Source organism: Grus americana, chromosome 3, assembly GCF_028858705.1.
Source record: "Grus americana isolate bGruAme1 chromosome 3, bGruAme1.mat, whole genome shotgun sequence".
NCBI classification, from domain to species: Eukaryota; Metazoa; Chordata; class Aves; order Gruiformes; family Gruidae; genus Grus; species Grus americana.
In genome coordinates, this window is record NC_072854.1 from 27,579,683 (window position 1) to 27,595,314 (window position 15,632).

At 38.2% G+C, this 15,632-nt stretch overlaps 1 protein-coding gene across 11 annotated transcripts in view; it reads right to left on the bottom strand.

The window, feature by feature from the left end:
- DST (dystonin) overlaps positions 1–15,632 on the bottom strand; it is a 311,102-nt gene that overhangs the window by 27,097 nt on the left and 268,373 nt on the right. For all 11 annotated transcript variants that reach the window (XM_054822953.1, XM_054822942.1, XM_054822944.1 and 8 more), the window contains 8 exons: positions 15,394–15,567; positions 14,537–14,692; positions 11,993–12,190; positions 11,364–11,492; positions 8,024–8,194; positions 6,484–6,639; positions 6,045–6,251; positions 4,234–4,353 (listed from right to left, as the gene is read on the bottom strand). In XM_054822953.1, coding sequence (XP_054678928.1) covers positions 4,234–4,353; positions 6,045–6,251; positions 6,484–6,639; positions 8,024–8,194; positions 11,364–11,492; positions 11,993–12,190; positions 14,537–14,692; positions 15,394–15,567 — 1,311 coding nt within the window. The remainder of the gene's footprint in view (positions 1–4,233; positions 4,354–6,044; positions 6,252–6,483; positions 6,640–8,023; positions 8,195–11,363; positions 11,493–11,992; positions 12,191–14,536; positions 14,693–15,393; positions 15,568–15,632) is intronic.

The window sequence follows — 15,632 nt, forward strand, 5'->3', positions numbered from 1 at the left end:
TTGCTTCCAGGCCACAGGTAATTAATCTTTGACATATTATTTGCAATGGAAATTGTAAATGTTGCTGCAGGCAAATTTTAAACTTACTGCAAAATTTCTAGCCTGTTAGTGCCACAGTGCACCTGAGATTGCACGGGGCTTGACACCAGCAGAGTCCCTGCCTTTTGTCCCTCTCTGGAAACGTAGCTTTATGCCTATTGGAACAACTTCTGGAAAATCCCTCCTTCAGTGAGAGCACGACTTGTGTCTTACTATAATACTCCTAAATTTCAGCAAGGGGCTGCCTGGTAGTCAGAAGAATGTGAAAGAACTGCTAGTTTGGGAGCCATGAACTGAGCAGTCTTCACACCACGTTTTCACATACTAAGATTTCAAGTCAGTCTAGAGTATCCCAAGGGCTACAGAGGTTATTCCAGTTTAGCTCAGCATGGTCAAGCTGGGAAACCTCCCACCACAAGCATTTAACCCTCCTAGGATTGAAGCATACTATAATTGGGAAGAATTGCATGCCAAAAGTATACAGATCCAGGCACAAGCAGCAGCCAGGTGACATCCCGATATCTCATTTTGGGCTGGAAGCCATGACCACAAACATGTTTCTGTGACCCAGGGACTTTAGAAGATGACAGTGACACAGCAGTTGCATCTGCCTCCCAGCTCTGACAGCTCCTTCTGCCCAGAGCCTCTGGAAGCTTTTCACAGGCACCAAGACACACACAGAAACACAACTCATCTGATACCACAGAGGAGTTAACCAACTGACAGAGTATATAATTAAAGAAACACTACCAAAAGACAAAACCAGTGCTACACAGCAGCTTTTAAATGGTAGCCATGTTTAGAAGTGTTTTATTTCACACCTTCATGAACTGCTAGCTTTAGTTTAAAAAGCTAACTTTTCAGTTTAAAAAAAAAATAATGAGTTTGCTTTAGGAAACATATATGCAGAATCAAATATTTTTTTGTCACCAAAAAACACTAGGCCACAAGAGTGTTTGCTGAAAGAGATTTTCATCTGGTTCTCAGAGCAACATTCAGTATCATCACATCCAGCAAGGAAACGATTACCACCTACAACTTATAGTGATTCCTCAGGGCGTGTAAAGACTGCACGGATTCTTCATGGTCACTGCCAGCACACATGCGTGCCTGCTCACCTCCAGCTGGCAAGCTGTTCCTAGCTGGCCTGCACCAATCTATGCCACAGCAGCTTACAACTCTTCCACCAACCTCCCCAAGTGTCGACATAGTCATCTGCTCTTTTTAGGTGTGACTGTCCATCAGGGAAAGCTCAGGTGGAAGGGAGGTGTCTGAAGTAGAACGTAGGCATTGGGTTATATACACCATGTGGACAGTATGACAACTAGGGTGATTAAAGGTTCCTTTTAAAAACTTTCTTGGTATTTTGCACTGTACTGCCCTTACTTTAGTGTTATTTCAGGATCCAGAGGGAACTGACAATCAAAATTTATCAGGAAAACAAGAAAAGCAGCATTTGTTTTCTAATTCAGTATTTCCTTACTGTTCTTTCATTTTGCTCATATAAAACAAAGAAACACACTTTAAGAATACAAACATCATTGTCAAGCTAGAACTACAATAAAAATAAAAATAATTTTCAAAATGAAAATAACTAGGTTTTTTTAATAAAAGTTCCTTCAATACAAACAGTATGTCTGTGCTCCTTGTATTTGATGGGGTTTATTAACTGCTTCACACTACATGCACGGTGTTACTTGCTTTGCATGAGGAAACACAATGAAATTGCTGCAGGAAAAAGATCACACAAGAGAAACAGATTTAAAGGTGAATGAAAGGTTGCAGTCAATTCATTCTTTGAGACTAGACACACTACACTGTGTACTTTCATTTGATTTCACAGAGGTGTAATTGAGAGTAGACTTTGGTTTAAGCTGTCAGGAGCAGACAGGTAAGATGAACAAAATTTCAGTAATTAACTATCTACCTTCCTTCTAAGGAAGATGGAAACATACAGATAAAATTAGCCAGGTTCATGTAAATGTAAGGAACATTCAGCATTAGCATAGGAATGGACTGGGTGACCTAGTAAGGGTTTTTCCATTCCTGACTTCTAAAAATGAGAAAAAAATGCTGATAAACAGACCATGAATAACCCCCAAAAGTCCCTGGCAACACACTAGATATCAGTGAGAGAGAAAACATACTATCTTGGCTTTTCTCTTTAAGGCTTTTTTTTTTTTGGCAGTAACAATTGGCAAAGAGCAAGTCCAAATTATTGCTTACAGCACACAGAGAGCACACACTCAGTTCAGATAGCAAAATCGTTAACTAAATGGAGCAAGGAAACCTTCAAGGCTGGACAGAAAAGACAAAGACAGACACGGGGGGTATATGTGGGAGTGGAAGGAAAAGACTCAAAATACAAGGAAGGACATTGCAGTGTTGGGAGGTTTGACAGCTCATTAAAAAACAATTGAGTTGATTTCTTGGGGGGTGGTTTGAAGTTTAAAGTCACAAAGTTCGCAGAACTCCCTCTCTCACACACATTCATCTTTTTCCTCCAAATTGCCAGTTTCAATCCTGATGTCCCCGTGCCACATTCCATCCCATTCCTTAATGAGAAATGAGATTCAAGAACTCAAGTATCTATTCTCTGCAGGCATTTTATATGAAAAGAAGCTGGAGAAAAGATATTGAGAGAAGTGATGAGTCTGCCAATCCATGTGAGGAAGCTTGGGCTCATAAAACGAACTGCTGTAGGTATAAAGAACAAGTGGGATTATCACGTTTAGTATTTCAGAAGAGAGGAGGAGAATAAAGGTAGAGAGTCAAATCTCAGAACCTGAAAGGACCTCCAAGCAAAGTCACAATGTGTTGACTGTACTTGTGAGGAGTTCGAACTTTATATAAAGAAAAGAGAGGAATGGAAGGATTAAAAGATTGATAGAGTCAGAGAAGACGAGAAAGACTATCTTAACAGCAAGATTTTTTTCCCCCGAATTCCCATCACTGACTTCAAACTCTGGCAAGAGCAGCAATCCCAGAACAAACTGAAATTGCAGAGTTAGCGTAACAGAATGTTAATGTAGGTTTTATCTAAAAGTTTTAACAGCAAACATAGGTAAAACTATTTTTGCTGGACCAACAGCCAACTTTCTTATATTAGAAGAAAATATTTGCCTGGTTGATAAACAATACTTAAATCATCATGTAAATGGAGAGATGATAAAAATATAAAGGAGACTAGTGCAGCAACCAATCATTAATATACATGGGAAAACCTGTCAGAGGTAAAAACAATCACCAGAAGCTATACTGAGAGGGAAAAATTAGATATGCAAACCCTTGGGGATATTGCGCAGAATGAAAAAATAGGAGTAAATGGAGAACAGTAAGACTGACATGAAAAGAAGAAGTAAATATATGCCAAAACATAGAAAAATGAATGATCTTTCAACACTCTGTCTCTGATGAAACTGCTCCAAGAAAAATCTTGAGACGCAGACTGATCTCTGAAGATTCTACCAGTAACCCACTTGATCTTCAGTAATATATTATTCTAGGCTCTTTAGAAAAATAAAAATTAAGTAAAGACTTCTTCCATCCATCCTTTTGCTCTGTGTCTGATGGAACTACAGAGCTTTTACATTATCACAATTTGTTTGAAAAGCCAGGTCAATCAGGGAGATTTTTACGTTTTCACCTACACTAGCTGGGTTTGTGGAAAGCTGGTCCTGGAATTTTGAATCTCATGAACAGAAACAATTTTTGCTACTAATGGTGTCACTGTACTTTCTAGAGGATTTAATTAATATTTCCACTTGATGTAAAAAGCAACTGCCAGTCAAAATAAAGGATTATTTTTCAGTTTTGAGGTGGTCCTGTACTATTAAAAGCAAAACCCCAACCCAAATAACTGGATGGTAAAACTGTGATTTAAAGATTGAAAAAAGTCTGTAATAAAACCTCTTCAGAGATTCCTATTCTCAGATAGTATTACTTCATTGTTTAGAGTTTCCATGGTGCTGTATTATTATGTCTTTCCTCTTCATAACCATTCCCCCACAGATCAGGTACTGTGAAGTTATCTTCACTCCCCACCTGTAACACACCACGATTTAATTTGATGCTAATAAGCACTCCATTGCAGTCAGGCCACGAATCTACTTCCTTTGCTGATTGAACAGTACAAGGCTGAGAGGCTTACCTACAACTCACCGGGCACTTTGCATTTCATCACTTGTGACTCACCTTATGCTGTGCAAGCTGCATCTTTATTTTGTCAGGGTCATTTGCAATTTCAAGATCTGAGTCCAAAGATTTCTCTGACTCTTCTAGCCATTCCATAAGTTTGTGCCAGGCTTCATGGAACTGCAGGAAAGTGAGATTTGCATGGATTTTAAAATTCACTGGTTCACAGAATAACTAGAAAACATTAAACCCCAACCAATTCTCTACAAGCCAAGCAAGTGCTCTGCCGCCTTTGGAAAGATTTGGTGTGCTTTTTCTCCCTGGTCTCTCAAACAGGGACTAGCCCAACCACGTCCCCACTGGACTTAACCTCCCTTCTCCCAGGTGAATTAGCAACCTCTTATGTACCTGATCTGCACATACAGTAAGCATCTTTCAGAGACATACTGGCAACTTCTGTTGATGAGCTGGTCTTTTAGATTCCTACATTCTTAGTAATGAATATTAAATACAGCAAGAATGGGGCTTAGCTATTGCCTATATGGGACAACAGCAGTAAATCACTGGAAAAACTCTGGATGACTGCCCCGAGATTTTCCTTGGGACGCTCATAAATGCTCTCATTATATCAAATGCTATCTTGACGGGCAAGGAACAGATCCTTGATCTTCCTTCCTGTCTCAACAAAGAGAGTGCTTCAGGGAAGGAAGCAGGGTAAGACCAAAGATTCATCGAGCTTTCACAAAGCAGCATCCCTTTGGGATTCAATCTTTCTAAGCTGATTGTTTCTCTCTCTGCATCTCTCTTGAAAATTCTTCTTGCCTGGGCTGCCTACACATGAAAGCACAATGAACCAGTTCAGAAATGTCTCAGGGCTCCCAGACCCTGTTGTTCAGGGCTGTGGATCAGGCCTTGATACCAGTACCCTTCAGTACTCCTTCCCTGCTCTGCACAGATAGTTGCCGTCGTAAATTAATAACTTATTGTATTCAGCTCTATAAAAGGATATAGAGATGAAATCTATCTCATTGCAGAACTGCTGTGTGTGTGAATGCACAAGAGAAACTGCTGGAAAATAAATAACATTTGATTGGCTTATGGGCTAAATTTATTGCTCAGAGAAGTTCTTACTCTGAGCTGAGTGGCAGAAGCAGTGAACATGGGAATGTGGTTTGGCTGTGAACATGACCAAATCTTGAATGGTCATGTTCACTTGAATAAAAAGCAGCTAGAACTTCCTACTGACGTTTGAACAGATTACGTTCCTCCCACACATTTTGCATCTTATCATTTATGTTCCCCAGTGAGGGAAACATGAATCTAAGGAAGAAAACATGAATGCTCCCTGCTGAGGAAAACTGTGTAAAAAACCACTCCAGGTTTTTAAGGAAATAAACAGAGATGTCTTACCACACAGAAGATATTGGTCTAGTAACTAGCATAAGAGATTGAGGAAGCGATGAGTATTAATCAGGGCACAACGTAAACACAAGAAGAAAACACTAAGGAATACTCCCACAGACTAGTGAAAGGGGTTCATCACATTCTTTAAATATAAGGGGTTGATTGTGAAACTTCTTTTTGAGGACAGATGGCACTAATATACATCTGGAAGCCATACTGTAACTTTCTTCTTTCAGACTATCCTGTACTGCAGACAGAAGTCACTGCTCAGGTCGAAAATGACGCTTTCACCTCCCAAATGAAGTGCTCTATGATTGAATCACAGAAATTGCCCCACTAACTCAACAGTGTCTGTTACACTAAAGCCAGATTTACTTGAAAGTGCTTTAAAGCACCATATTCTTCAAGAGTCTGGATGTAATTACAGCTAAGTTCAAAGAGTTGTACAACAGCTGTTGTCCGATTACCTGTTTGGCTCTTTTCCTTGCATCATCCAACGCTCTTCCCCTTTCAACTAAGCGTTGAACTACTTTTTCCCATCGACTCTGTACACTAATCAGCAGATTCTTAATAAGGACAACATCCTGTTTCTGGCTGAAATATTTCAAATGGGTTCCAGTTTTGTCCAGCTCTATGATCTGATCTCGATGAGAATTCACTTCTGTGGCAAAAACCTTGGAAAAAAGGGAGAAAATTACTCTGAATACTATGTTGCTCAAGCACTGTGTAAACACTGAAAAAAACCCAGTCTGATAAAGAATGATGTAGCGAGAAAGACTATAAAACACGATTTTAAAACAAATTAAATGTTTCTCTGAGTGCCAGCGTTACAGGGTTCATTTGGACATTGTTAAAGTATCTCTACAGAGTGGGAGAAAAACATTACACATCTGTTTCTTTACATACCTTGTGTTCATCAATTTGAAACAAGACAGTGTCCAAGATAAGACTTGGCCGAGAAGCTGCAGTTAGAGTTTGCTCAGCCTGAGTAAGCCAATTGATGAAATCTTGAAGTGAGTTGTGGAACTCCATTGCTAAATTGAGGGCTTCTTCCAGTTTGGTCTGTAAAGATACGTCATACATTAATAGCAGTTGATATTGTGCAGGGGCTTCAGCCAAGTAAACCATTTTAGTTCAGCATTTTGGAGTAAACCATTTCAGTTTAGCATTTAGAAGCATTTTTCCAACTCAAAGTTTCTGAGTTTTAAAATAACAGCCTACATTTGAGCATATTAAAAAAGATGGATAGAAGAGTAACAGTATGATAGATGAGTAGAAAGTACAGCACCTAGTACTAGATAAAATTTTCCACATTAGAACATTGCATCTTAGAATACTTTGGGTTGGAAGGGACCTTAAGGATCACCTAGTTCCATCTGCTACTAGCAGTTCTACTACTTAATCCCAGTGGGACATGGATATTTCCATTTGAATACAAAACCAGTAGAATCTCAGAAATCTAAAGTGGCAGGGCATTTGGAAGAGCCTCAAAGAGGTCATCTAATTTATTCTCTTGCACTAAACAAAGCACAAGTTCTCCTGGACCACTTCTTTTTAATAAAGCCCAATTGCCATTTTGGTTGCCTGAACTGAGACTAATTTTGGATACAGAAGTTTTGTTCGTCATGAGACAGAAGTCAGAGATTTTCCAACTATCGCACTGCTGGCCTAGCTGAGCACTCCAACCTTACAGCTTTCTGCAAGAAGGTGCGCATGTTGGGTATTCGTTTGACTGATTACATTATACAGTTAACTTAAGAGGCACCAGCATTCTTTCTTTAAAATATAACTAAGTTGTGAGTTAAATTATTTGTGCTTTATACATATCAGAGAGTTCCTCTGTTTATAATTATTGATATTCTTCATTGTTCAATTGAGGTAGAACAAATGGACTATACTTCGTGAAGGAATGAAAGCAAAATGAAATTAATAATAAGAAAACTTATGTTGCATATCAGTGAAATCATTGATCTATGTTAGAACAGAAGGTAGTCACTTGAAGTAAGTGGCAGAAGGCCAAGCATTTGGGAATTTTAAGAAAAAAATGGATAAAAGCTAGGAAAATTAATGCAGTGATTCTGCACTGAGAAGGAGATAAAAATTATTTGATCATTCAAGTTACTCACTCTCTCATGTCTACAATTACTGTAATAAAAACCAGAAGAGCCCTCACCCCACCAAATGAGCATTATCAGTATAAGTTAATGTATTTCTGTGGAACAGACTTGTGCCATTCTCACTCATCCTCCCCCCAATTATGGATAAACAACTACCTGAATCCCATTTTTTTGAAGTACTTTCTAAACATACCAATGACTTCTGCATAACTGTCTCTACAATTGATTTTAAATCTAAAAGATCAAGTAAGTATGCATGCATAGAACACCAAACGTTAACATCCTTAAATACATGATTTACACTTCTATTTTTATGTAAAAATACATACTTTTCTTTCACTGAGCTTTGTTTGTACTGATTCCCATTTTTCTTTTAAGTTATTTATGTCCTGCTCAACGTTTGTTTCAGCAGACTCTGGGCATCTTGCAAGCATCTGCTGGCCTTTCTGCATTAGACACTTATATGTCTCCTCTTTGGCTTCAAAGGCAGCACAAAGTTCCTAAATAAAGAAAGCACCAAAAAATAAGTCAGGTAGAAATTCAATGCTCTTTACAAATGCTAGTATAATATTTAGTCCTCGCCCAACATTTAGCAGGTATGATTAAGACTAATAAAGGAAACATATGTAATTAATAAAAAGCCAAATGAGCAAAGAAAGGGCCCAATTCTTCAGGAAATGAGAACTTGCATTGCCTGTCAGATGTTTTCCCTGAGATCCAAAGCTTGGCAAAGAAAGTACTATGCACTTATTGCACAAGGTTTGCTACAACTTGGTTAGTTTGAAGTCCATCTGTAGCTGAAACACAAAAAGTGTCAGCATTATACAGCGTGCTGAAAGCCCAGACCTATCCAATACACCTTCAAAAGTGGGTGGGACAACTTGGGAGGGCTGCTTTATTGTACATCTTCTCTTTGGTTTTGTCTGTGTCTTCCTTCACTCGCTAGGCAAGAGCACTGAAGACATTTTACACATACAAAGAAAGCTGAAAGAATAATGGTAACAACCGTTGTACCTGCTAACTATTCTACTAACTATTCTTTTTTAACCATGTTAAATATGAGGTTGCTAGAGACTGGGAGCTCCCATGCATCCCTCTGACTCAAAAGGGCATGTTCAATATTTGTAATGGACCGTCCGAAATGTACCAACAAAGTTGCTGCGGACTCCCAAACAAGGAACATCTTCCAGGAGACGAGCAGGAAGTGGCTTGCAAATAGGAGGAAAAGAACTTTTTCCTTTGATTCCCAGGACAAGAGCCCAAACACAACATTTTCTTTGGGTTAAGAGATACTGTACACAGGGTTGTACCTGCTCACAGAGGAGGGCAAAGCAGGAAGCAGGTTCAAAGACGAGCTAAGATTTTAACGTGACAGAAGGCTTCCTTGCTTTCTTTCCGAGGACGATGAAAAGTGGTGTCACCTAGTCTGCTTCCTCGCATGCTCCCACCCTCCCTACAATATTTTTGGTTTCCATAACTCCCCAGAGCACCTTATTTTACTGCAGCACAAGAACCCCTCAGAAGAAAACATAGGAAGCGCAGCACAGGTGAGATGCGGCACAGCAGGAATGGCCCCAAGCACCGGGGCTGGGCTTAGTCTAAGAGGGGCTCATCACACTGGTTACTTCTACAGTACAGTCACACTCATAAGAGGGTAGGAGCAATTAAAATTATTTTAAATGAGGAACTGAGAAAAATGATTGTTTTAAGAAAAGGAGAGGGATGTTCTGAGCAGCACTGGGACAGCCAAAGAGGCCTCTTTTTAAGACCCTTTCCTGCTGATGTCCTGTAATGTCTCTTCCTATCTTTTGTTTTCCTGGAGCTGCCTTAGCTGGAAACGCTGCCCAATCTCAACTCCATTTGTGAGCTGATTATGGTTGAGGGCTCTTTTATTCCTATCTGTAGAAACAGACCTTATACTAAAGAAGATGGTTCACAACATTATTTCCAATGAGAAACAAATCAAAATATAGTGCAAAACTTTCTTCTTCAGTTACACATCACACATTAACATGGTTTGTATCACTTAGGGGCAAGTGAATTTGGAACTTATAATAAATATCACTCAACATGACAAGTGGCCTCAACATTTCAGCTGCCAAAAACACCCCCAAAATCCAAACAAAACCCCAGAGAACCAACACATATCTACACAGATGCACTGACGTTTAACTAAACTGAAATCAAGACCTACCTTTTAAGGGTTATATACATTAAAGGATAACAAGTCAATGCCTGCAGTGTTATATGATGGCCCACAACATAGTAACAATCTGTTAAAACGTACCTACCTGTAGAGTTAGGAAGTGATTGTACATATAGAGTACGTATTAGTGGGGACATATTCACACTTGTTCCAACTATACTACTACATTCAGGTTAAAGATTTTTTAACTAATCAAGCTGTGAGTGCAATAAATATAGAAAATTTGCATAGTAAAAGAATGTACCAAAGAAAACTCTGAAATTTTCCAGGGAAACTTTTTTGGTCTTGATCTGACTTCAGGTCCAGGATGAAAAATGGAAAGAGCTCCACTGACTCTCATGGAATTACGATTATGATCCACCCTCACAGGAAAAAAACCAACCAACCAACGGTGGGTTTTTTGCCTTTTTTTTAATTTAAGACAAAAAAGAGAAGGATTGGGAGGTTCAAAACCACAAGGTTATTTCTGTGGTTTGTCCTAGTTTCCTGTCATAACTGATTTTAAAACTGTAAATTATTTTCCTTCTAAAAACCAGTTATTGGTGAATTTCGGAGGAAAGAAAGAAAAAAAATAAGTGCCCCTCATTGGTGGGCAGTGACCTTTATCATCATTCCAAAACAAAATCTGATTTTTAAAGCTATGACAATGCAGTGTTCTACTGGAAACTGTGTCAGGCATATTCGAGTTCAAGGACAGTTCAGTAAATATCACTGTTACATCTGAGCCAGGAGGTCAGGAGTTTAATTCACTGGGTTTGGTTTTATATCCTGGCCTAACAGCACAGCATGATTTTACATAAATGGAGCATTAAGAACCACCTTCCTTTGAGGTAAGAGATCAAGTTTAAGTGTCCTTTTTTAGGCTCTATGGTTCTATAGGGGTGGAGAAATCCGTATGTTTCTTAAAGAGAAAGGAAGGGAAGTAAGGGAATAATTGAGGCATCCTGATCAGCTTGCCATTTCTAACTAAAGCAGTCTTTCTACATGAGCCAGTAGTCCTTATTACATCTGTGCTAATGATGAGTTTAATGTCAGGTTTAGACAGACACAGGGTAAAGGATCGAGTCTCTTAATTGAAGGTCCAATGAAAGTGGATCACTTTCTGATTCATCTTTGTATCTTAGAAAAAGCCTAACTGCAGTTATGGGGACAGAAGGGAAAAGAAGAATAGGAATCACTGAAAAATCTGCAAACACTTTCTGGTTTTCTTTCTGAGAATGAGGATGCAAAAGTTCTTTTATTTCTGTCTCAACACTATTAATGGTTCAGCTTTGGGCATCTCCCAAGTGACTACTCTTCCTACACTGAAAATAACAGTGTTGTTTTGAAAGCTATTAAATTTTTTTAAGATACTGCACAGACATTGTGATATATAGAACATGCTCTGTATTTACCATAAACACTCTTGAAAGATAGTTAGTCCTGAAATGCAATTTGCAAAGCATTCTAATACTGATACTTACCATATGGGTATTAAGCTGCTCTCTTGCTGTTTCTGGTAAGCCTCCAACAGGTTTTGATGCCAACAGCTGACGTTCAGTGTCTGTCAGCCATTGCTGCATATCTTCAACTTCACCATGGAAACCTTGGGCCTAAATTATACCATATCATTTTAGAGCTTACTTAAATATTCTCCATTCTAATATAAGCTCAGATGCAGAAGTATACTGGTAACAGATTTAATCAGATATTTGCAATAATCAAAGGAAATGAAAGGAAAAAACAAAGGAAAAAAACAAACCAAACTTTAAACTAGCTCAATCCAATCTAAATGATAAAAACAAAACCCATGGAAATCTTGAAAGCAGGCTAAATGAGCAACTGTGAGATCAATATTTTCCCTGAATAATATACCCATACAGACATTTCACCATTTTAAAATATATAGGCCAAAAGCTGAAGTCTTGATTCAGCACTATAAAAGACAGTGGCCAGCTGTGGAAGATACAGCTGGGCTCAAACCTTCTCCAAATTCAGGAGTGTCTGCATTATGGTTTTGATTTGGGCTAACTTCTAATACATGTATCTATGTATTTCATGTAAAAAGACACTTTTTCTGAGTTATCTCTTTATTTGATCATTTCCTGTTCACCTGGATCAAGGCACTGTCCAGCTGCTGTTTCCTTTGTTCTGTTTTTTCCAATACGTTTTGCCAACGCTGATTCAGAAGTTCCAACTTGCTCCGTAAATTACTTGCTTCTTCAACAGCGCTTGATTCAATCAGGTCATTTCCTGCTTTCTTAACTGCTTCCACTGTAGACTGATGAGCTAAAACATCGTTCTGTAGCACCTACAATTGTAATACAGTATGTATGACTGGCCATGTTGATAAGTTATTGAATGAAGGCAATTACAGTGACTGAGCTAGTTCTAATCCAGTGACAAGGCAATAGTTTAACATCAGCACAGGTATTAGAAATTAAAGCTAATAACTAAGGTTTCTTCAATCAAAAGCAGTAACAGACCATTCTGCCAAAATGCTACATTTTATTTTTATGTCTTGGAAAAAAGAATGTATTCCTTCTGAATACATACATTTCTTCCTGAAATTATGAAATGTTTCTGGTACTGACAGTGAAGATTTATTTCTTCACTTTCCTTAATTTACTACATACTTTTCTTTAATAGGATTTTTCTTTTTTTTTGAGGGTAAGTCGTGAAAACAGTGTTATATATAGTAGTGCCAATTGCTTGCAGAGCAGTAGTCTAAGAAGAAAGGAGAGATCAGAACAAGAATACTACGTGCCTGCTGTGCCATGCAACAACCTGACTGCTGCAACATCTCTTCATGCATTTCAGATCTACAACTCATTTCACGTTATGTCGGGCTGCCAGGACACTTCATCTGTGCTAAAAGCTAGGGAACGATTGTGATACTAACACCACAAGACCTCCTCCATCTGGTTGAAAACCTGTTATCACCAACCACAGTAAAGCCACAAAATGTGAAAAGTACATTTGGGAAAAGGATGCTGTTTTCAGAAAGATTGAAAAAAAATAAACATAAAGATTAGAAAAAGAGACTATACAGAATGGTTGGGAAGGGAATGGTAAACCCCATCTAAGAAATTCAAGTTGTTTATGACTGCTGTCTTCCATGGGGTCTGGTTCAAACTCACCTCCCTCAAAATGCTAGTATATGGAAAAAATATAAAGCTAAATACAAAGGAGCTTTTAAATAAACTACACAAGGCACTTGATGAAACTGCAAATCACAAGTAGCCCTTGTATACAAAATGTGCATCATGTTTGCTTTCATTCTTCTAAGCTAAGCACTGGAAGATATTCGTTATTTTATTTTCCTAACAGGGTGAAAAAAAGGGATATTCACAGAAGCAGATGCATCTTATCCCTTCCTTCCTGCTGAGGCTCACCAAGAACAAGGTCTATTCTTTCCAAAAAGTTATTCAAGAGATGGATGTTTTTCCAGGCTACCACAGGATGCACTACTGTGTGAACTTTCTAACCTAGAAACTCTGGTTTACGAAAAGGAAGTAGATTCGTTCATGTGTTTGCTGAACTTCTTCAGCACTGAAGGTAAAGTCATAAACGATGTCTGGATGCTTCTTCAGTAGTAAAACACTGCTGTTCGATAAGAATTTAAGAGGTTCATGGAGTGGAAGCTGAATTTGTAGGTTGTTTTTTTTTAAAGGGCCTGTTTCTAAAAGTAGCCACACAGGGCATGTAGATATTTTACTCTGCTCAAGCTCCAACTGACCACACAAAAAGCTTCAGAAGCTGCATTACCACAAACAATGAAAATGCCTTAATTATCTCTGTACTGTCAATTTCAATCAATTCTCTCTAAATCCAAAACGGACTCTGAACACTTTTCACATCATATGCAGGCCAAAAATTAAATGGCAGATTTAAAGGAAAGGAGAAGATTTAGGAAATTGGTTTGAAATCTTCAGGACTAGAAAGAACACATCATCGTGAACAGCACCAAGTCACACAAAGAGGTAGAGAAGATCTCTTGCTCCTAGGAGATACTCTTCAAAATAAAGGCACAATGGAAGCATTCTTCCATGGGCTCCAAGGTCACAATAATCAGTAAAAATACTAAAAAAAAAAAAAATTTTAAAAATTAATCCTACATTGTATGTAACAAAAAGATGGGAGCATGGATACCCCTAAAGTTTGCTGAGACTTTGAGAGAAGCACTCTTTGTGTTAGTTGGACCCAACTGAGATACAATTTTGCAGAATTCAAAACAAGAAATCACTATTTCCTGAGAAGGAAGAAGGAAGAATGACAGATGTGGAATGGTTATGTGCATTTTGTGAGACCTGGCCTAAACAGCAGTAATCAAGGAGATTATTGCCTCAGGGACAGTAGCAGGTTCAGTAATTTTTGAGTTCCCTGGGTCAAATTAAGGTGAATAAAGGTGAGGACTAGGGTGAGCTGCTCTCTTTGGCCAAAACCTATGCCACTTGCACGGCATATGCAAGGAAGGAAGGAATATGAAGGAGTAAGAGGAAAGATATTAGTTATTCAAAACCTGCATTTCAGCTACAATCTGCATCTTGAAAATCTCTATAGAGAATTATTTATCAAGTGCTAAGTTTTACTACAAGACTCATGACTAAGAAACATCAAAAGAACATTTCAGTTAATATTCATTATAATTACATACATGATGTTTGGCAAGTTCAATTTCAATAGCCTTGGGGTCTCCACCCACAGGTTTCTGTTCATTCAGCAAGTCTTCTGTATGCGTCAGCCATGTCAGTAACTCATCCAGGGCGTGCTGGAACTGCCCCAAGGCTAACAAGGCACCTTCCAGCTTGTGCTATAGTAAAAATAAAATTAACGATAAAATGGTTTCACAATGCTATTGAATTGGCTTATATTACCATTAGTCACCATAATCCAGAGCAGAGTCCATGTATATGACAGCGTAAAAACCAGGGAGAAACAGTTATCCAACACAAGTAACTGCTTTATAGTTAAGAGCCGAGTTAGCAATTCCCCTATAAAGCCTTACATTCCAGGCTTAAAGTCCTGACCTTTGAAGACCCCATGTAACTAGAGCAGACTTAAGTTTGAAAGTTCTCTCATTAGAGATATGACAATAGTTTTTCATCACTTAAAACATAATTTCAATATAAATGCAATTTGGTGCATCATCTTTTTAAAACCTTTCCTTTGTCGCGAAAATTTTTTTTTTTTAAAATAGCAGCTAATACTACTTTTGTACATATAAACATGTATTCACCTGCTACTTAAGATGTTATCAAACAACCAAAATGAAATAATAATGATTTGACATGGTGCTGCTGACAGAGGATATGACAAAAAATACTGCAAAGGGTTTGAAAAGCATAAAACCAACTCAATAAATTGTAAATATCAAATTCTATTATGTATAGTTTTGTAATTTCCAAACCAAAAGGAATAAATGTGTAAATTGATACCAACTTTATACATAATAAAAAGCTTCTCTCAAAAATCTAAGTCATGAGTAAAGCCCCCACCTTCAAGTTAATTTACCTGTCTATTTATGATTTTTTCTTCTAGGCTGTCCCACAATAGTTTGAGCTCCGAGAGAGGGTCCTGAACAGTGTGCTTGTCGCTCTCCTCTGTTACCTTCTTCAGCAACAGTTCTGCCTGATGGTTCAGTCTTTCCATTTCTATCTGCTGCTGGTAAGCTTCTGTCTTAAATTGCTACGGTAAATAGAAAAAGAATACAAATAAACATATTACAAGTAATGATCTTCGTGAATATAGCA